The sequence below is a fragment of the Thamnophis sirtalis genome, unplaced genomic scaffold, assembly GCF_051295495.1.
Source record: "Thamnophis sirtalis isolate CommonGarterSnake01/CBP01778 unplaced genomic scaffold, rThaSir2_p1.2 scaffold_2, whole genome shotgun sequence".
Taxonomy (NCBI): domain Eukaryota; kingdom Metazoa; phylum Chordata; class Lepidosauria; order Squamata; family Natricidae; genus Thamnophis; species Thamnophis sirtalis.
In genome coordinates this window covers 70,473,885-70,495,987 of record NW_028261382.1, presented here as the reverse complement: position 1 = coordinate 70,495,987, position 22,103 = coordinate 70,473,885, and the positions used below count along the sequence as shown (strand labels likewise).

The following is a 22,103-nucleotide window of genomic DNA, read 5'->3' as shown; positions in this document are numbered from 1 at the left end:
GCAGGAGTCCTTATACTATACTAGACAAATGGTGGTCCAATCTTTTCTTGAAAATCTCCAGCAATGATTTGCCAACTTATGTAGTATGTGAGATTGCAGTATTTTTAGTACTTCTACAGTGCTAGAACTCACAGTCTCCTAGTTTCTTGCCCGATGCCTTTGCCTACAGGTAGCCTTCACAGAACCACAATTGAGACCTGGGACTCCGTTGCTAAACAGCCGGATTATTAAGTGATTGCGACTTGTGATTTTATTCCCAGCATCTCTATTGACTCTGCTTATCAATGGGAAGTTGGCTGTGGCAGTCACATGACCACAGGACCCAGCGATGGCCCCTAGTTATAAAATTCCTGATCTTGGTTGTGTGTATGCAGGGGCACTAAAATTGTTATAAGTAGGAGGCTTGTCATACTTTTTCAGCACTGTGATAACTTTGAATTGTCACCAAACAGGATAGTTATTAAGTGAGGACTACCTGTACAAAAAGTTGGGTCTTATGTTTACCATAATTGTATATAAATTCACACTATGAGGGCATTTCTTAAAATGGACAGAACACCTCAGGGCAAGTATTACAATTACATTAGACTGTGCCAATTTAAGAGCATAAAGCAAGCAACCTGCCCACCAGGTTCCTTATCCCATTAACTCAGTTGTTTTAAAAATGGTGCCCACTGAAACAAGATACAGAAAAACAGATAAAGTATGTATTTATTTATACTTCTTTTCAATCTGGTAGCCTTCTGAGCTACTACCTTCCCATCAAAATAGTTTGGCGGAACAATTTGATTTTTCTTTTCCTAACTCCTGCTGTAACAAATCTGACTCCATTTTATTCCACGCTCACGGACTAACATATAATTTCTTTCTACCATTTTTTTTTGCATTGTAAAGTGCCAACATTCCATTAGTGAGACAAAGCTCAGTTCCAGAGACTTAAGGTATATTCTGTACTAGATTATCCTTACTCATTTTTCAACTAATTGCTCTTTATATGGCAATGATTTCCACAACCCTGGTCACTGAATCAGTGTTGATCTAGCTTTGTGCTAAATTGCTGCTGTTTTCTGTTCATGCTTGGGAAATCAGCAAACACTATTTAGCTGAAAGATGGACGCATCCACGTACTTCCAAAAATTGGAAACTCTTTGCCAGTAATTTGCCAAAGGTATCTGTCCATGATCAGGTAGATGATGTAAAAGCAGAGAAAACACAATGGCTCGTCGTCCTAATGATTGATCATCAAGGAAAAATCCACTCGAAGCACACAATATTTGAGAGGATCTGATTCAGCCATGCCACGGACGACAGCTAGGCATAATGGAACTCATGGTTTGAACAACCCAAGCAGCTACTATACACTTGGACTTCACCAAATGGAAACATTGAAACCAAATTGACTACATATTATTCCCAAAGAAGCGGAAGAGTTCCATCCTTGCCATGAAAATGTTTCCTGGAGCAGATTGTGGATCAGATCATCAACTGCTAGCTGTCAAGGTAAAGTTCCAATGGGTCAGTTTTCAAACAGCCACCCATGATTCAGAAATTTGACGTCGAGAAGATTCCCCAGGCATATGCAGTTGAAGTTAAGGATAGATTTCAACCCTGGCTGAAGTAGCCCAAGAACCTATTGAGCAAAAGCCATTGAGGACAGGGAAGAAAGGCGAAGACTCAACGGAAGGTTCCAGAGAGGCAAGAAAAGGCAAAGCAAAGTCCTGGCTGAGCAACGTAAGAAACTGGAGGAAGCAGCCAGGAGAGTCATACAGGAGACTTGCGTCGCTTGATAAGGAGAAGGCCAGAAGGAAAGGCAGACTGTGGTCAGAGGACATGATGGGCAGGAACTGCATGACCAACAAGCCATCAGAGAATCTCAGACCAAAGTTATTTGTATTTGTATTTGTATTTGGTTTATTTGTATGCCGCCCTTCTCCAGGAGGGACTCAGGGCGGCGAACAACTCAAAGGGGAAAGGGAACATAAACAACAGTACACATAATTAAAATACACGAAAATCACACAGTCATACCAGTCGAGAGGGGAGGGGAACTCATCAACCCCAGGCCTGCCAGCACAGCCAGGTTTTGACGGCTTTCCGGAAGGCCTGGAGAGAGGTGAGGGTCCGGATCTCCGCGGGAAGTTCATTCCAAAGTTGCCACGTTCAGCCTTTGGAGATGCTTTTGACCTGGATGTTTGAATTTTCCTTTACGCAGAGCAGTTAGAGAAAGATGGCAGGAATATGCAGAAGAGCTTTGCACGAACAAGGACAAGCCATAAGAGGAGAAGCTGACCTACCAGAAATGGAACCAGATATTCTGGAGGAGGAGGAAGAGGCAGTGGGCACTCAACTGGTTGCCTAACCCCAAAGTCCCAGCCATTCCTGCAGAGTTGCTGAGGCCAGTGCCGACAAAAGCACTGGACACGCTTGGCCAAAGTGTATGGAGGGCTGGTCAGTGGGCAAAAGGGCAGAGAAGGTTGGTATTTGTCCCAATACCAAAGAAAGATGATACAAAGACCACGATACGTGGTCTTCCAAGGCATTTTAAAGTGGCATCAACACTTCATGTGATCTTGATTCTAGCACTCTCTTCCTGCAGCCTACATTGGGGTTTGGGGGCTGCTTCTGCCCACGGCTGGTTCATCCTTAAGTGATGGTGCACTAGGACTCCAAAATCCCCCTCGCAGTTACTGCTGTTGAGCCAGGAATCTTTTTTTTAGCAGGGCATCTGTCTGTCTTCCTGCATCCTGATGTATTTATTATTTACAGCGTGTTTGAAGATGTTATTAAAGTTTAAGTGATTTGGACTGTGTGTCATTAGTTGAGAAATCAGTATTTCCAATAGAAGCAACTCACAGGATGCTCAAGGTGTAATTCATGCTTTACTCAACAATTCAGTTGGAGGTTAAAATAAAATGCCTCTGGATATGCCCTTATTTGATATTGGTATTAAGCCTTACATTTCAGTACTCTTGGTAGCATCTGCCCTGCTTAAAGGGTTTATGCTTGATATCAGAAGGATACATTTGACATCTTTGCGCCAGGCAGAAGAGAAGGGCCTGCCTTCCTTCGTCTGTTCCTGTGAGGTCCGGTGTGGGAGGTGTGTCCCCTGTGGGGCAGAGGCAGGTGGAGGTCTTGGACCTAGAGATCAAAGCCACTCGGGTCCCCACTTAGCGCTGTAGTTCACTGCTTGCTGTGTCCCTAGGAGGTTGGTTGTGAAGTTAAAAGGGGGGGGGGGGTGGATGAAAGTTGCAGCTCCAGAGAGCAGAGTGAGCATTGGGGGACTCACTCTACCTCAAAACTGTTTTTGTTTTAAGAACTATCTCCCCCCCCACCCCAGTTGCTGAAGGTGGCCTCTTCTGCTGTTGTGAGGTGGGAGATGCACAAAAGGCATAAAACAGACTTCAAAGTAACGGTTCTTAGAACCCATTTCGGAAAAATCCCAGCCCATAGCCATCATCCAAAAGCTGCCTGCCTGCAATTGTTTGTCATTTTTTAACGTATACATGTTTTTTAAAAATAATAAAATCCTGAACAAAGAGAGACGGTACTTGGTACATTTTGCAGAGATGTTCCATTCAGTGCATTCCGGCTGTTTCATGCCTGCGCCCTTATCTCTCCTGTACAGGACTTCTTTGCCCAGTCCTACCATTATCATGGCTCCAGGAACGGCTCTTGTCCAACTACATTGAAGGATAATTCCAAGTCCAATCCCTTGTCTTCATTGGTTGACAATTGGGAAATAATAAGCGTACAAACTAATTGGGTGTTTGCTCAAAATTATCTGCATCGCTCTGGCCAAGAGGAAGATGCAGAGGCACAAAAAAGTTGAATATTCATATTTGGCTATCTCTCAAAGCCATCTTAAAAACATATTTGAATTGTGAAAGTTAAAAAAAATGTTGGAAGTCAATCTCTTTGCATATCCATATATTGAATCTAGCTCACACATGGTCTAATAGACTTCACATTAATATATTCCTAAAAACATATCAACATATTTTGCTGTTTACCTCTATTTGTTTGATCAGCTTACATTTCCCCCTTTCCTTCAGGACTTGGAGATTAAATGCTTGACACTCTCTCCTCCGTGCAGGCTTAAATAGTGTCCATATTTGTTTGCTCCTGGGCTTTTGGGATGCGGCTTCCCTGAACTTTTCCAATGTGGAATAGCTCTGTTACATTGTCAAAGAGCTTGTCAGTTGCACGTAAAAATTGCAGTTTGTTAAACTTGGCAGTGCAGGCAGTCCTTGGATTAGAAACGACCAACTTAAAGACAATCTGATGTAAGATAGGAACAGACTGCCTACTGCTGAAAATGGCCGAGTCTGGAAGCTGCTCATTTTTAGTGTACAGCCTCTTTTCAGGGGTTCCTGAAACGGTGCAGCTTCATCGGCTGACGGAAGGACAATGCTCCCCACCACTTCTAGTAATGGGCAGTCCGTTTGTAAGCCCATGTTTTGACTAAAACACCAATTTGGGTTAAAGACAGAGTTGGGGAATGGAACTACATTTTAATTCAGGGGTAAAAGTCTCTATTAGAGGTTACCAGAATTACATTTTAGTAGGATTTCAGTAGTGATAACACAAAAGCAGAGACTATAATAGGCTGTTTTGAAGTGACTGTTTCTGTCATGATGTTGTATTCCAGAATGGCAGAGCCACCAAACCTGAACTTGATCCTCTTTGGTTTCTTCCAGAGTCTAGCCCAGCTAGAGAATCTGTGCAAGCAACTCTATGAGACGACGGACACCACTACACGGCTCCAGGCAGAGAAAGCCCTGGTGGAATTTACTAATAGCCCGGATTGCTTGAACAAGTGCCAGCTTCTCCTTGAAAGAGGGAGTGTACGTAGACGAGGTCGCTTTTGAAGTGGCTGGATCCTCTTTTACAAGTTTAGGGATACATCTTGATGCACCTGATGTAGGAAAGCATTGGCAACTGGCAGGTGGCAGTTCTTCAAAATGTGGCTATGCTAAATACGTCTGTGGAGATTCCTGTATTGGGTCACCTGATCTAGGATTTAAAATATTCCATGAAAGATACTTTTATTATTTTATTTATTTATTACATTTATATGCCACCAATCTTCGGGTTCAAGATTAAATATTGGTACCCTGCCATCTTGCCAATATAAGAGCCTTCATTCAGCAGAATCACAGAATTTATCCATCCATATGAATGATTTGTTTTCTTTATGTTTGTTTTGCAGTCGTCGTATTCCCAATTATTGGCAGCTACATGCCTTACAAAACTGGTGTCACGCACAAGCAACCCTTTGCCCTTGGAACAACGCATCGACATACGTAAGTACCGCAGAGCTGGATGGCTCAGCCCCAAAGTCCCACTTGCCTAGGATCATATTGGCTGTTTGAGAAGTTTAAGAACATTTGCTGGGATACAAAGTGAACATTCATAGCATTTTCTCTTTTCAGTTACCTACAGTGTGAGAAAAGGTATGGATTTGCCTTGCGTGTCTTTCTTGTACCTGCGTGCTTTCCTGTTCCTTGGCAACACGTTAAAATTACAATTTGATAAGCTGAGAACTTTTTGTCATCTACTATACCATAAAGTGCCCTTTAAAACATCTCCAAAGTATGAAACACCTGTTTTGGCTGTTCTTGGAACATTGTGAGGGCATGTCAAGAGCTGAAGGAAATGCTTAGGCATCCCCCTCTCAAAAACCCCTTCCTCCCAGACCTGCCTCCAAGGCAGCTTCACTCTAGGTGGGCAAGAGCAGTCAACTTTTCAGAGGTCTCCCCAGGGACTTCTGCTGACCAGTAGCAGCGGCTCTGGGGTAGGAAATACAGCTGTTCTTCTGTGCGCTGCTTGGGGAATCCAAGCATGGGTTAACTTTGTCATTAGCCTAGAGACTGAGTATGTAAATGTTGACCACGCCTCCTCTGACTGGATGGGTCAGTTTTTTTACTCAGTCCAACCTAAAGAGACGTATCTCAATTTTCTCTAGACTAATCGACAAAATTCTCATCTTCTTGGATTCAACGATCGCTAATAAGGTTACAGATTGACTCCTTGTTAACAGAAGGTAGAGGCGGCAGTTCGCTGTCAGCCCAAACCCTTTTCAGAGTTGGATTTATCAACTGGGATCGGAGGCTGTGAAGTCCACAGGCTCGTTGCACCTGGAAGCAGCAGCAGCACTCCCAAGAGTGGAGTCGGGTTGCCGTCCCCTTCATTTAATGGTTGCGCACGTCCTGGGCTGGTTCGCCGCCCTGCGCTGTCTCACGCCGGGAGTGACCCGCCTATGCAGCGCGGTCTATTCCCAGGCTTTCCTTACCACCGCTGTTATCTATCTTTGGACGGAGCTGCAGCCGGTCTCGCCACGGTGCTTGCGAGCTTGCACGACTCCTGGGCGTTTAATCAGTGGCTTGGCGATTTGAATTTTGCGCCTTCTGAAGTGGTCGCCATTTTGGATCGAGGCTCTGCCCGTGCACCAGAAACGGCTGGAGGAGGCGTGGCGTGTAATTTCCCGCCCAGGCAGCGGCACTGTTCCAAGGGCCCTCCTCTTTCCCTCACTTGCGGCTTGCTGGCTTAGTGAGGAGGTCGTCTCAACACAGCTACTGTCTCACGTGGTGCCTTGTGCAGTGGTGCGAATTCGTGGCGCTTGCAATATTAAGTGAGGTTGAGCCCTTTCAAATCTTCCCTATTTTGCAATGGCTGATCAGTCCGTCTGCGAAGGTACTGTAGAGCCCGTGTGTGAGCCCCGTTCCCCCCGGTGAGGGAGGAACTAGCCCAAGGCCCAGCAGGGCTGTTACCAGGGCTTCCAGCAATAGGCCTCGGGCCTCATCCGCCGTTTGGGATGAGTCCCAAAACGCAAGGATAAGACCAAGGCAGCATCTAAAGCCTCTGAGGCACCTAGCAGCTCACCCCCGGTCCTGATTCCGCAACGAGCTTCCCCAGTACGCCCTACAGAACAGAGTTGGTCTCCTGATATACAATTGCCCCGGGCATCCATTTCTACGGAGAGGGTATTGGGCCCCCAATCTCCCCCAGTCCTATCGGAAGCTAGTGTGGCTTTGGCCTGCTCGCCCCTGCGTGCAGGGCCCTCTGCTACATTCACTCCTACTGCTGCAGGCCTCAGGCCGATGGAAAACCAGAATTTGGGCCTTCCTCCTGATCTTTACCAGATGATATCTGCGGCTATTTCTAGGGGTGTGGATGCGGAACTGCATCATAGAGCCCGGGTTCCTAGGGCCACTGGGGCCCAGACTGGTCCTGATCCCCAGGCAGTGCAGGGGGATTCATCTATTCCTCAGACAGACCCACCTTCGCCTCTGCCCTCAGTTTATAGTGAGGATTCAGCCTTAGTGGAGGAAGGTGAGGTTATAGACAGGGATTTTTCTGATGATGAAGGCTTGGCTCTGGATCAGCCTAATTCTTCTGGGTTATTTTGCCACACTTTATTTAAGTCCTTATTGTATAAGGCTAAGACCACCACCCACATGGGGGAGGCAGCCTCTAAGGATAGCATAGCAGTGGGCCTGGATGCAACTGAACACCTCTTTGCTGAGCAGGTGGTTTTGCAGGAGGTTATTCCCTCGCCCAAACTATTTCTAGATCTGATTCAAAAGCAGTGGGATCAACCGACTGCGGTTACCCCACCCAGCAATGGGGATAGGAAATTGTACACTTCCACTCCAGAATTGGAAGGTATTCTACAGTTTCCAACTGTAGATACTCCTATTGCTGCCCTCGCTTCCCCAGCTTTAATTCCATCAGAGATCTCTGAGGGCTTGAAGGCATAGGACCGAAAGGCCAAGACAGTCATTCATAAGACCCATCAGGCTGCGGCCTGGGCCCTACGCGCAGCTACTGCGGCATCCTTTAATAGGACCTCCTTGGTCTGGCTTAGAGAGTTGCAGGGTAGGCTTGCCCCCGAGGACATGCGCCTTCACCAAGACATCACCAAATTGATGGCAGCATTGGAATTTTCTGCGGATGCCACTCTTAATGCAGCGAAATTTGCCTCTCGAGCCTTAGTTTCTAATGTGGCATCCCAGCGTTTGCTGTGGCTTCACCATTGGCAAGCTGACGTCAAGTCCAAGTGGCGCCTTGCGTCCACACCTTTCAAGGGTGGGGCCTTGTTCGGATCTGTCCTAGATCCCATCCTCATTGAGACCAGGGATAAGCATAAGGTTCTCCCTTCCACCAGTGGTCGCACCAACAGGAGACAGCAGCCTTACAATAGGCGCCAGTCCTTTCGGGCCGGGGATTCAGGGTTCGCTGCCGCCCCCTATGTTCCCCACTATAACAGGCCCTTTACCCAGTCGCAGGACCACGGCCAGGATCGCACAGGAGCCAGGGATAGGGGTCGCCAGCCATCCCAGGTGCAATCCCAGGCTAGAAGGCCATTTCGTGGAGCTGGCAACTGGTCCTTTCGGAGATACCGGTGACTCACGGGGGGAGGAACCCATTGGAGAGTGGCTCCTGGCCTTCGCTCATCAGTGGGTGGAGACCACGTCCAACGCCTGGGTCCTTCAGGTCGTGAGGCTGGGCCTCACTCTAGAATTTCTCTCCATTCCCCCAAGGCGGTTCATCAAGTACCCCGTACCCAGGTGCCCGACGAAAAGGTGTATCATAGACACCGAAATACAACACCTTATCACCATCAGGGCTATAGAGCAAGTGCCAATGGGTCAAGAGGGGCTAGGATTTTACTCCATCTTGTTCCTTGTGCCCAAGAGCTCGGGGGGGATGGTGGGCCATCCTAGACTTGAAAAGGCTCAATCGGTACATCAAGTACCAAAAATTCAAAATGCAATCTCTCAAAAGCATATTGGCTTCCATCCGCCAAGGCAACATGATGACATCAGTCGACATCAAGGAGGCGTACCTCCACGTGCCCATTCATCCGGCACATCGGAGGTTTCTACGCTTCCAGTTCAATGGCCACCACTTTCAGTACCGGGCCTTACCTTTCGGCCTGTCATCGGCCCCTCGAACATTTACCAAACTCCTGGCAGTCGTAGCGGCATCACTTCGCTTGGTTCCAATACGAGTGAATTGTTATTTGGACGACATCTTGGTTCTGTCTCCATCTCGGGACCAGGCCCTACGGGATCTGCAGGCAACAATGGACTCACTGCAATGTCACGGGTTCGTCCTCAACCTCCCCAAGAGTCACCTGCAGCCGACCACATCACTGCTCCACCTGGGGACCATCATCAATTCAGTAACATGCGAAGTTTCCCTGTCTCCAGAGAGGCGACAGAGCATCCAGCACCTGGCGAATCAGGTTCTATCTCAGAGACTCTTGCCACTGGCAACGCTGTCCAAATTACTGGGGGAAATGATTTCCTGTATCAATGTTGTTCCCTGGGCCAGGTTCCATGTGCGCCCACTTCAATGGTTCCTGCTCCCCTTCCAGAGGGCACACACCCAAATCAAGGTTCGGCTCCCACCCAAACCTCTCAGATCTCTCCGGTGGTGGACGTCCTCCAAACTCCTCAAGGGATGTGCCTTCAAGGAACTGGACCGCATCCAAATTACAACGGATGCCAGCCTGTTTGGGTGGGGGGCCCATGCCCTGGACCGCGTCGCACAGGGCCGATGGTCGGGTCAGGAGCTGAGAAACAGCATCAATTGGCTGGAGCTCCGTGCCATCCGCCTAGCCCTCCAAGAGTTTCGGGACATAGTATCACACAACCACGTGTTGGTCTTGACCGACAACGTAGCCTCCAAGGCCCATGTCAACCGCCAAGGGGGCACCCACTCCAAGACCCTGATGCTGGAGGCGGAGAAGCTACATCACTGGGCGGAGAACAGACTGTTATCAATTCAGGCGGAGCACATCTCGGGCATTTCCAACACACAAGCGGACTGGCTGAGCAGAGCCACCGTGGATCAAGCGGAGTGGCAACTTCACCCCAACATCTTCCAGGAACTCTCTCGCCGGTTCAGCCATCCTGAGGTGGATCTGTTTGCGCAGCCTCACAACACACAATTACCGCGATTTTACACCAGGTACCAGACTCCAGGGGCGGAGAGGGTGGATGCTCTACGCAGCCCGTGGCTGGCCGGCCTCCTTTACGCCTTCCCTCCCCTTCCAATCCTCCCGTCGGTCATTCAAAAGATCCTGACGGAACAGGCGGAGGTGCTGTTGGTTGCCCCAATGTGGTCCAGATGACCCTGGTACGCAGACCTTGTATATCTGTCAGTCTCACGTCCGTGAAGGATTCCGGACGACCAGATCCAGCTCAACCAGGGGGCTCTCATCCATCCGAACCCCCAGCTACTGCAGTTAGCCGTGTGGCACGTGAGCGGGCTATTATTATTATTATTATTATTCAATTGTATCACAGCAGCCAGTTGTTTTGCCGGATTTGGCATTGGTTACTAGTCGGGCCCCACCCAGGGGCCTAGGACGTCGTATTATTATTATTATTATTATTATTAATAATAATAATAATAATAATAATAATAATTTTATTTTATACACATAAGCACATCAACAGAACACATAAACACATTAACAAAAATAACCACATGACTTAAAAACAACATAGGAACAATAAGTTCCATCGTATATCATACAGTAGTTCCGAATCGGTTTCTTTGCAGTTAGTGTTTTCCTTTCTATACATTTCTATCTTGCATTTGTAATCTCGTTACTCATTATCCATTTTTATATACATTTCTTTATTTATTTATACTTAGCTACTTATGATCAAGTATTATTTACCTATATTGTACTTTATATTTTTACTGTCATCTATTCTCTTACATGCAGTTATAGGTATACATTCACATAGTTATTCTTTTTCTTTGCCATTCTTATATTATTATTATTCCATTTAAAAGGGTATAAGGTATAATTTGGAATGTATTATTTACCATCCTTCACACCTGTTATGACACCACCTTATTTTCTCTCTTTTCTTTTCTCCCTCCCTTCCTTCTCTACTTCCTCCCTTCCTCCTCTCCTTCCCCTTCTTCTTTCCCTTACTTCTCCCCTACTTCTCCCCTCTTTCTTCTCCTTCCTACCCTCTCTCCTACTCTTTTTCTCTCTTCCTCCCTTCTCTCCTTCTCTTTCTCTCCCTTCCACCCACCTCTCCATACTTCTTTCTTCTTCCCCTACCTCTCCTCCACATTTCTTCTTCCTCTCCTACTGTCTCTCCTTCTCTCTCTCTCTCTCTCCCACCCTCCACTTCTTTCCCTTCCTTCGTCCCTCCATTCTCTACTTCCTTCCTCCCCTCCTTTCCTTCCTTCTTCCCTTCCTTTCTTTTTCTATTGTTATAGGTGTGTCTTTCAAATCCAGTTTATGTTTTCTTGAGGGTGTTATTTCTACAAGTCCATTTTTTTTCCATATCATTTCCTTTTTTCTCTATCATTCTACAGTCTATATGCCAGCTATCATCCTGATTTGATTTCACCAATCATGACCCCCTTGTTTTACTCATAATTATTATTTTTGGGAGTTGTTCTATTCTTTCAATGCTTTTTATTTCTTTGTTCCATTTATCGGGCTATTCTGACCGGCCTTCACTACTCAAGTAAGGTTATTGACACTATTCAGGCGGCCCGACGACCATCTACTACATGTATATATGAGGCCACCTGGCAGGCCTTCTGCAGGTGGTGCCGCCGCACCGGAGCTGACCCCATCAAGACTTCGGTGCCCCAAGTCTTGGACTTTTTGCATACGGGACTTGACAAGGGCTTAGCGCCCAACACACTTCGCCAGCAGGTCACAGCATTATCCATGGTGATTGAGGGCGGTCAGGGCCACCCATTGTCTCAGCTCTCACGGGTCAAGTATTTCCTAAAGGGTGCAGCTAATCTGTGGCCCCAGACGGTGCACCGTTACCCTACCTGGGACTTGACCTTGGTTCTCAGGACGCTCACATCTGCCCCATTCGAGCCCATTCAATCCATCAGGATCCGGTTACTGACACTTAAAACTGTGTTCCTGGTGGCCATTACATCGGCCAGGAGGGTGTCGGAGTTGGCTGCGCTCTCTGTTCATGCGGACCTCTGCATATTTCATCCCAATAGAGTCGTCCTCTGTTTGGACCCGGCCTTCCTTCCGAAGGTCAACACGCTGTTGCACAGGGCTCAGGAACTCATCCTCCCGGACTTCTGCCCGCGCCCTTCCCATCCACAGAAATGCCAGTTGCATCATTTGGATGTTCGCAGGACTCCTCGACGTTATGTGAAACGCATGGCGTCGTTCAGGAGGTTGGAGGCCCTGTTTGTTTCATTCCAGCCGTCGTCCATGGGACAGAAGGTGTCTTCCCATACCATCGGCCGATGGTTAAAGGCGTGCATCACTCTGGCGTACGACAGCCATTCCCGACCGGTTCCTAGGCGCATTACTCCTCATTCTACCAGGAGTGCGGCCACCACGGCGGCCTGGGCTACGCAAGCCTCAGTGGAAGAGATTTGCAGGGCAGCTACCTGGTCGTCGCCTTCACCATTTATTAGACATTACAAGGTTGACGTGTATGCCTCGGCGGAGGCCTCCTTTGGGCGGAGAGTGCTGCAAAGGGTTCTGTCTTCTCCGGAGGATCCTGACCAGCCTAGCTCCCGCCCTGGAACTTAATTGCTTTGGCATGTTCCATGCTTGGATTCCCCAAGCAGCACACAGGAGAACGACTGTTGACTTACCTGAACGGTCCTTCTCTATGCGCTGCGAGGGGAATCCAAACCCGCCCGCGGTTTCGGCTGGCCAGGGCTATTCCTTGACTCTGACTCAATGACTGACCTTGCTCTGTTTCCTGACTGGACTACTCTGGACGTGACTCTTATTACCTGTTTTGGCTACGGCCATAAGTGACATTGCCATACATCTTTCAACGGCTGCCTTCGTACAAAACTGACCCATCCAGTCAGAGGAGGCATGGTCAACATTTACATACTCAGTCTCTAGGCTAATGGATAAAGTTAACCCATGCTTGGATTCCCCTCGCAGCGCACAAAGAAGGACCGTTCAGGTAAGTCAACGGTTGTTTCCCAGAAGCTCCGTGGAACCTTGCTTGAGCTGTGCTGTTGTCTGTCATGTTGTCAGGCAATCTGGATAGGGCCCAATGGAAGCACCTTTGCCAGATCTTGCCTGATGAGGCTGGATGCCCAGTGCTCACAACGGAGCCACCCCTCTGCCTCCCCCCCTCCTTGTTTTCTTCCTCCCCACGCAGGGCAGGAGGTGGGTCTTCCATGCAATAAGTCGCAGGTGCTGTTTGCAGCTTAGTCCCAGTTGTGCATGTGTTCACTTCAGGGATGGTGAACTTTTCCCAACTCAACCTTTCCTAAACACTTGTCTTCATTTGATGCTTTGTTTGTTTCAGGGAATTATGTGCTTAATTACCTTGCTACCAGACCTAAGCTGGCCACGTTTGTTACACAAGCACTAATTCAGCTGTATGCCAGGATCACAAAGCTGGGATGGTTTGACTGTCAGAAGGATGAATATGTTTTCAGAAATGTCATCACTGATGTCACAAGATTTTTGCAGGTCAGTGTGCTACCTCCACTAGTTTTCACAGAAGGACTTTGGCTGGTGATTTCTACTCTTTTTTCCTTGATGGTAGGCTTGTTTCTCACAACCAGTGTTCAAGGGTACTACAGGTCAACAAAAAGAAAACTGCAGAGCCAAATGCTGAAATTCTTATCTGCCCCAATCACTAGATCAAAGGTCTCCGCCATCTAGCTTCCTGGTTGTCAGAGTGCTCAACCAAAAGCTTCCAGGAAGAGGAACTAGAAGTTGCTAAAGTTTAGGTGAGGACCAGTAGCTGTTGCTTGACTTCAAAGCCACCTAATTCAATATCCAGCACCATCAACCCCCAGGCTTCCTAAAATAGCCTCCTTCTGTGACTGGAATGTTTTTTCTGATGCTTAGCTAAAATTTGTCCTCCTGACTTGGCGTTCCTTTGGGCTGCCTGTTGGAGTGACAGTATTGAAGAGCACAGATTAAGAGGAAGGGGCATGGCGGAATCCTATTCTGCCTTGAATTGTATAACAAGCTTTTAGCATATTTCACATGTATAAGGAAAATAAAAATAAAAAAGACAGCACAGCATCTGCTGGGCACATAGCTGGATTTTGTTCTAGACCTACTTACTATCAAACAGTTACAGGAAAGTCAGTCCTACAAGGGGCACATAATTAGCGATAATTGCAAGTGAACCTCAGTTGCCTGCAAAATGTGGTTGGTGGCCTTCCTGAAGCCCACCAAAGAAAATACTAGTGGTATCCCATTTTGGAGAAGGGACACACTTGGGACTTGTGGAGGAGGATTGTCAGGCAGCATTATATAACTAATAAATGTAAGCAATAAACTACAACAATAGAGAACGCTCTGCCAGAGGGACCTTTTCTGCTTTTTCCTTCTCTAGGACAGTGTTGAGCACTGCATCATAGGAGTGACAATCTTGTCTCAGCTAACAAATGAAATTAATCAAGTAAGTGCTTCAGCCTTCCTCAGTGAAGTAAGTGTCAACTTTATTCATTCATTTTGCCTCGTGCTGCTTTGTGCCTGTGTGCTGCTTAGTTTGTACAGATGTGCTGCTCTAGTCAGAAACTGACACTCCACCGGAGTTTGAAGTTCACCCTCTCTGGCACAATCCCTGAGAAATATAGAAGTAGAGGTTTGGAGGAAGCAGCGATCTCTTCTGTTCAACAATGAGCTTTCCATTTTTGTAGCTCCTCCTTTGGAGAAGTCTTTCCTAACAGCTACTTGCTTCTGTCCTGCATGGTAACCATCAGAGTTCTGGTGAAGCTCAAAGGCTGGCATGTTCCCCGTGCCACAGGGTGTGGCCTTATCTTCTTCTAAAGGACAGATGGCAACCCCTGTTCTCCAAATTTTGATAGGTCCTTCAGCAGTCCTAGCCTTCCACTGTGCTATCTCTACAGAGAAGCTTGAAGGATCTTGACTGAGAAGTCCCTCCAGAGGGACCAGGGAGATTGATTTGGATTCTCCGCTTCATCTGAAACTGCAGCTCTCTAGTTATGCCCAGGAACACAGAGAACCTCTCCTTTGGTTGGAAGTCCGCTTTTCCAGTGTATTGCGGGAAAGTACAGTAGAGTAAAGAGAGTCTTCAATTCTCCCCCCCCCCCTTAATGGGACAAGAATGTGGCTTTGCCGTAAACCTGGCTGTATCTTTTTTTCCTAATCCCAAGGCAGGCTGGCTGACTTCTACTAATAAGCATGCAGGTATTTGAAAAGCCTGGCCTGAAAGTGGTAAAACTGAACGGAGCTCCAGGGGGAGACCTTGGATGGTCTCTGTTGTTGGTTGAAACTGAGAGGAGGCTGAGGGCCTAGGGCTTGGGAGCATTTCTGTTTTCACCTGGTAGCAGGCAGTCCAGTGTGATAGAATCAGGTCAAAGGTCCCCAGGGCTCCCTCTGAGCTAGGGGGTGGAGGTCAGAAGGGAGTTCCATTTCCTCATCATATGGAATATCAGCTAAGTGCCTTAGTGGCCTTTGGAGAGGTTGGCATAAATGAGGAGTGAGTAAGAGAGGCAGAATTTCCTTCTTCTAATAAGCAAGTTCTAAAAAATGTGTTTTGGAGCAAATGAGTGGCAAAGGTAAGGTTTTCTTTATGCTCCCCAAAGAGAGAGCGAGACCAAACCAAGAGATCATTTTCAACACAGAGCAGTCATTTTTGCCATGGCCAGAAACCCCATTATACCCAGAAGATAATAAATGGTGATGTTCCTGAGTAATTGGACTCTTTTTCTACATGTTTGACTTGTCAGTAAGTCTTACATAGTTCAGATTTCTAGTGCGCAGGGGGCGGGGGACTTAAGAGTCCATTTTTGCAGTAGAAGGTGGCATAATTTAGTCAGCAGAGGGAATAATTGACTGCAGATATATTTAGTCATCCATAATGGCTGTGCAGAATTTCCAGATAAAATATACCGTTTTCATTGATTTGTCATGGAATGGCCCAGGTGTAATTATGTATGCTCACCTACAGTTCAGACCATAAATGCGTTTTAAAAGGTTTCTTTTTAAAAAAGCACTTCTGTTTTCACCTGCAGCAGGTGGTCCAGTGTGATAGAATCAGGTCAAAGGTCTCCAGGGCTCCCTCTGAGCTAGGGGGTGGGCAGGTGGAAGTCAGAAGGGAGGGAAAGGGATGCCTGGCAAAGGGCTGGCCCATCTCCTCTTTCTAGGGAAGGTGCCTGTTGCTCCTCCGCTGCTGATTCTCCACAGTCATCGTAGCTGGAGCTGACATGGGCAGCAGGGCTGAAAAGGGTGATGGACGGCTGTAGTCCAGGAAGATGACAGACCCCCAACTGGTGTAGCGAGGAGATAAAATTCAGGCACCGATCCTGGTGTAACCCGTTGATTGGATGGGTTGATTTGACAGGTTTTGTGTGCCCCCCCAATTCCCAGTTACTACTATGGGTGGCTCATAAGTAAAAACACCTTTAAAAATACAGTGAAAAAATAAAAGAAGAAGTTGGCCAACATGGCAAGAATCAGAGGGAAATGCCAAGGGAGGAAGAAACCCACACAATCCTTTGCTCCCTCTCACCAAAGGCCTGGGAGAAGAGCTGGAATTTGAACCCCTTTCAGAAGCACCTGGATCTTGGGGGGAGCCTCATTCCAGTGAACAGGCCCTGCTGCCCAGAAGGTGCATTTCTGGGATTCTGGTGGATGGCATCGTGCACCAACCCAGCCAGATTGATTGGGTCCAGCAGAGGCCAAAGTCTGCTGCTTAAACCAGTGTTTCTCAACCTTGGCAACTTGATGTCTGGACTTCAAGTTCCAGAATTCCCCAGCCAGCATTCGCTGGCTGGGGAATTCTGGGACTTGAAGTCCAGACATCTTCAAGTTGCCAAGGTTGAGAAACACTGGCTTAAACAACAATATATTCTTTACTTTCTATTTAACATAGTTCAATCTTGAGTGATCTTTGCTGTGTCTGTGTAGACTGATATACCATGATTATATACACTACAGTGCTAAGCAATTCTTTGGTGTTACTGGGCATTTTAGATTCTGTACAGATAAAATCGGTCATATCGTTTATCCTTTTCTTCAAAAGAAAAATGGAAGCAAATGCTGAAAGCTGAATGGGGAAACGGGATGTTTTCAGGCAGTAGAGAATATACTCTATAATCAGCCCATGGCGGTTCTACCTTTCTGAGATCTCCATTTTCATCAGTATGATTGTCTTAAAATTATAAGGATTCTCTCTTGGACAATCAGGAGAAAGGCACCTATGGGATGCTCTTACTATCACAGTCTTGCTAGCTTCCAAACTCCCAGAGAAGAGGAGGGAAGGATTAAAAAGTGCATAGGGGAAAAAAGACAGGTATAATAAAAAGACAGATTTAATAACTTTTCACCCCCTAAAAGATTACAAACATATCTTTTTTCATAACCCATCCCTTTATCTATATGCAGATTCTTAAATCATCCAGCTTTCAACCCTGGTATTGGTAAAGGAATATCAGAAATTTATAGAAACATATTTCTGCTTCTGATATTTCTTCAGTAGGCAAAATTTGTTGCACATCTGCCATCCCTTCATTAACATTTTTTGGAAATATTTTATCCATAGAAGCGGACATCACTACTGACAGCATTGATCTTATAACTACCGGCACTAATTTTTGGTCTCATTCTTAGAAAATTTCTGAGGGTATTTCAAATTGCAAATGTTATGTTGTTTTGTAAATCTCCACACTAAAAAAACCAAAAAACACAAAGATACTGCCTAGAGTCTTTAGTCCTCTCAGGGTCCAATTTTGGATACCATAAAGTCTCAAATTTCTATCATTATTAAAGCGAGACAAAACAATTTGCTTCTCTTGAAAAGCTGTTTATTTATATAATTCTTTCCCAAATCTTTTAGTAAAACTCTCAAAATTCTAAATTTGTCTGGTCCCTTAATTTGTTTATATCTTTCTTAGATCAAACGCTTATTTAGCTTTTTACCATTTATTTACAATTCTTTCCATTCTTAAACCTAAGTTTAATTTTTTTTTTACTTGAATGAAAGTAAACTCACCAGATGGCTCTTCAAACTTGTTCCAAAAGTCTCTAATGGCCTTAAGGTAGTCAAATAGGCAATTTCCAAAAGTGAGGTTAGCCAAAGGCCCACCACAGTTGTGAGCATGAAGGCTGTTGATGAGAACATCTTCTTAGGAGGAAGAGCCATCTGGAGCACATCTAGAAAGTGTCAGGGCCATCATGCCTCCACCAGAAATCCTTGGTCTTGTTTTCTATATAAGCATTTAAAGTCTAATGGTAACTTGCTTTCTTTTACTTCCTTTTTCAATCTCCAGGCAGACACTACACATCCTTTGACCAAGCACAGGAAAATTGCTTCTTCATTCCGAGACTCATCATTATTTGATATTTTCACACTCTCCTGCAATTTATTGAAACAGGTAAGAAAACTTGAAACCTTGGTGCTCAGTCTCAACAACTGAGTAAAACGATTAAGGTAAAATGATTAAGCTTTCCCTCAGAGGTTGTGGGTTCTTCATCACTGGAGGTTTTTAAGAAGAGACTGGACAATCACTTGTCTGAAATGCTATAGGGTCTCCTGCTTGAGCAGGGAGGGGGTTGGACTAGAAGACCTCCAAGGTCCCATCCAGCTCTAAACTGATTGATTGAAAATGTTCAGGCTGTGGATTTAGAGCTCTGAAAATCTCTAACTTGAGTCTAGTATGGCAGCTTCTGTGTATGATAAGTAGGATTGTTAGGCTTTGCTGGCAAGAAGCTGGGCTAATGTCTTAAAAATTGTGCCCATTTTGCTTTTTTTTTTTTTAGGCTTCAGGAAAAAACCTGAATTTGAATGACGAAAGTCAGCATGGTCTTCTTATGCAGCTTCTCAAGCTCACACACAATTGTTTGAACTTTGACTTCATTGGTACATCAACAGATGAGTCCTCTGACGACCTCTGCACAGTGCAGATCCCCACCAGCTGGAGATCAGGTAGAGGGCCAAGTTGCTCTGGTTTTTTAAGTTGCATTAAAGGGATTGCCATCGTGTGCCTCTCTTGATCATTACAGACATAGCTTGAGTCACATTGTGCAGGCCTTCACCAGTCTTGGGCCTTGGGAGGCCTTTGCCTTTGGGTTGGCAAGCCTATGGAAGGTCTTCTTAGAAACCTACTCCAATTTGGCCAGTTTTGTAAACTGCCTAAGTGGGTCCACAGAAATAATCATCACAATACCTGCAAGACAGAGAAAATATGTACCCGTATATTAGAGAATTGCTGTGATCAGTACAGAGAGAAAATAATGTCCTTCAACTACTGAGAAGCATTTCTCAGTAGCCAGATTAGACTCTTTAGATAACTGCTCGTCCCAGTGAGGCGAGAGGTCCTGGATCTGGCCTGATCAGCTTTTGGGAGAAAAAGAAAACCTGATCCTGCATATTACTTTCATTTGGCCATTAGTCACTAAATATTATAAGATTCCCGTCCTGTTTTTATTATACTTAACACTTTGTTTCCTGTGCCAATAGACAATTGGGGGGAAAAAACAGCAGTATTATGCATGCTTACTCTTAGTTCCATTTCCTCATCATATGGAATGGAATATCAGCTAAGTGCCTTAGTGACCTTTGGAGAGGTTGGCATAAATGGGGAGTGAGTAAGAGAGGCAGAATTTCCTTCTTCTAATAAGCAAGTTCTAAAAAATGCATTTTGGAGCAAATGAGTGGCAAAGGTAAGGTTTTCTTTATGCTCCCCAAAGAGAGATCGAGACCAAACAAAGAGATCAATTTCAACACAGAGCAGTCATTTTTGCCATGGCCAGAAACCCCATTATACCCAGAAGATAATAAATGGTGATGTTCTTGAATAATTGGACTCTTTTTCTAATGTTTGACTTGTCAGTAAGTCTTACATATTTCAGCGGGGGGGGGGGACACTTAAGAGTCCATTTTTGCAGTAGAAGGTGGTATAATTCAGTCAGCAGAGAGAATAATTGGCTGCAGATATATTTAGTCATCCATAATGGCTGTGCAGAATTTCCAGATAAAATATACCATTTTCATTGATTTGTCATGGAATGGTCCAGGTGTAATTATGTATGCTCACCTACAGTTCAAACCATAAATGTGTTTTAAAAGGTTTCTGCTGATTGAAAATGCAATAATATTTTCAAGCATACTCCTCCACATCTGTATGCAGTTAATGGATGTAGGAGCCTTTTCTGAAACACCTCTTGAAAAGGACTTCTCGGCATCTCATTTCCCCACCACTTTTCAGCATAATTGCCTTGTGATTTAAACTCAGCCAAAAGCCTTCTGCCACTGGATAAGGGCCAAACTCATTGCAATGGCCATCCCAAAGATGGCAGTTGTAGTGGGGGGAAAGGGCCGTAGCATAAAAGAAGTTCCAAACAATACACAGAACCCCTGGTTTTAAAAGCCATCTGGGGAGGACAGGGGATAGGCAGTGAGGTAGTCGAGAGAAGCATGGAACAATGCAGGCAGACAGGATGAGGATAAGCCCGGACAGAGTATGCTTGGATTTCAGTAAGGCTTTTGACAAAGTAGACCACAACCTTCTTCTTGGAAGCTAGAAATATGTGCTATAGACAGCATCACCCCTCGACGGATGTGTAATTGGATGACAAAGTCCACACATGTAATCCTTAATGTAGCCTGGCTGGGGAATTCTGGGAGTTGAAGTCCACAAGTCTTAAAGTTGCCAAGTTTGGACACCCCTGTCTTAATGGAACTACATCTATATGGAGGGAAGGAAGCAGTGAGGTGCCCCAAAGTTCTGCTTTAGGCTCAGTACTCTTTAACATCTTCCTAAACAATTTAGAAGAGGGAATAGAAAGGGAACTCGTGAAATTTACAGACGACACTAAACTGGCAGGAATAGCCAAGACCCCGGAAGATCCAGGGGCATCTCGGCATTGGCCTGGAGGACGTTTGCAATATGCGGTCTCAAGCCTGCCCTGAAATGATGACCCTCCCTCTTTCTTTCAGCCTTTCTAGATTCCTCCACCCTACAGTTGTTTTTCGATCTGTACCATTCCATTCCTCCCACTTTTTCACCCCTGGTAAGTATGTCCCTGTCTCATAGAGTTCCCCTGGAAAATGATCAGGGGGTGGGTGGGACCCCATCTGGGCCTAGCTACATCCAAAGTCAGGAAAAAAGTGCTTTGCTCTTTCTCCTTCCACCAGAGGAGGACTGTTGATGCTTCTCTGTTCAGGGCCTTCAGGTGTCTTTTGTGCAGAGTTTTTGCTCGGGGATTCTCTCATTCAAACAACTCATGTTTTTATTTTACCCCCTTGGCTTAGGTCTTGTCGTGTCTAGTGCAAATTGCTTCTGTCCGGCGGTCCCTATTTAATAATGCCGAAAGAGCCAAGTTCCTGTCACACCTGGTGGATGGGGTCAAGCGCATACTGGAGAATCCCCAAGTAAGTCAGAATGTGAACGTATGAATTCATTTTGTGCAAACATTGCCTTAGATTGTCCTTTGAAGCTTCAAATGGGTGTCTGGAAGCTCATCCCAGGGGCTCTCTGTCCAACAAAGCCCAGGGAATAAGGAGGAGCCATTCAGAGGACAAGCGAGCAGAATCCTTAAGCTGGGCTCTTGGCATAATAGCCTCTGGTACTATTATGTGGAGGCAGTGGGGAGAGTGCAAAATTGACTTTGAATTGGCCTAGATGGCCACCGTACTCACTGACTCCAGTAGATGATGACCCTTTACTGCACTGCTGCCCTCCAGGGGCTGTGGCATCCTACCTCTACTCAGATGGCTGGGTGGCTTCTGCAAACAGAGGCAGCTGTGATTTGTGACAGACTGCTCTGGGTAAGTCAGGCGTTTGGGTGGCCAAAAGGGTATTTCATCCATATAGATCACACAGTGGCTTCTTGCAGTGCCAAGATCTGGTGGAACTGCAGCCATCTTAGAATCCCATGACTGGAAGGGACCTCAGAGGTCTTCTAGTCAAACCCCCTAGGCAGGAGTCCTTACACCATCCCAGTCAAATGGTTCTGTTCTTGAAAACCTCCAGTGATGGAGCACCACTCCAGGAGGCAAGCTGTTCCACTGCCTTCATAGTTCTCACGTTGGGGGAAATCTCTCTCTCACACACACTAGCTTCCACCCATTGCTTTCTTGCCCTGCCCTCAGTTGCTATGCAGAATAGATTGACCCTCTCTTCCC

At 46.1% G+C, this 22,103-nt stretch overlaps 1 protein-coding gene and 1 pseudogene across 4 annotated transcripts in view; both read left to right on the top strand.

Annotated features, from left to right (window-relative positions):
- The window catches only part of XPO7 (exportin 7), a 55,256-nt gene that overhangs the window by 6,979 nt on the left and 26,174 nt on the right, over window positions 1–22,103 (top strand). For 3 of the 4 annotated variants that reach the window (XM_087706009.1, XM_087706008.1, XM_087706007.1), the window contains 8 exons: window positions 4,698–4,844; window positions 5,210–5,303; window positions 13,299–13,465; window positions 14,346–14,438; window positions 18,247–18,351; window positions 18,737–18,902; window positions 20,916–20,989; window positions 21,231–21,350. In XM_087706009.1, the coding sequence (XP_087562135.1) occupies window positions 4,698–4,844; window positions 5,210–5,303; window positions 13,299–13,465; window positions 14,346–14,438; window positions 18,247–18,351; window positions 18,737–18,902; window positions 20,916–20,989; window positions 21,231–21,350 (966 nt within the window). The remainder of the gene's footprint in view (window positions 1–4,697; window positions 4,845–5,209; window positions 5,304–13,298; window positions 13,466–14,345; window positions 14,439–18,246; window positions 18,352–18,736; window positions 18,903–20,915; window positions 20,990–21,230; window positions 21,351–22,103) is intronic. The other variant, XM_087706010.1, reaches the window with a different exon arrangement.
- LOC148048916 (lamina-associated polypeptide 2-like) lies at window positions 6,987–8,473 on the top strand (annotated as a pseudogene).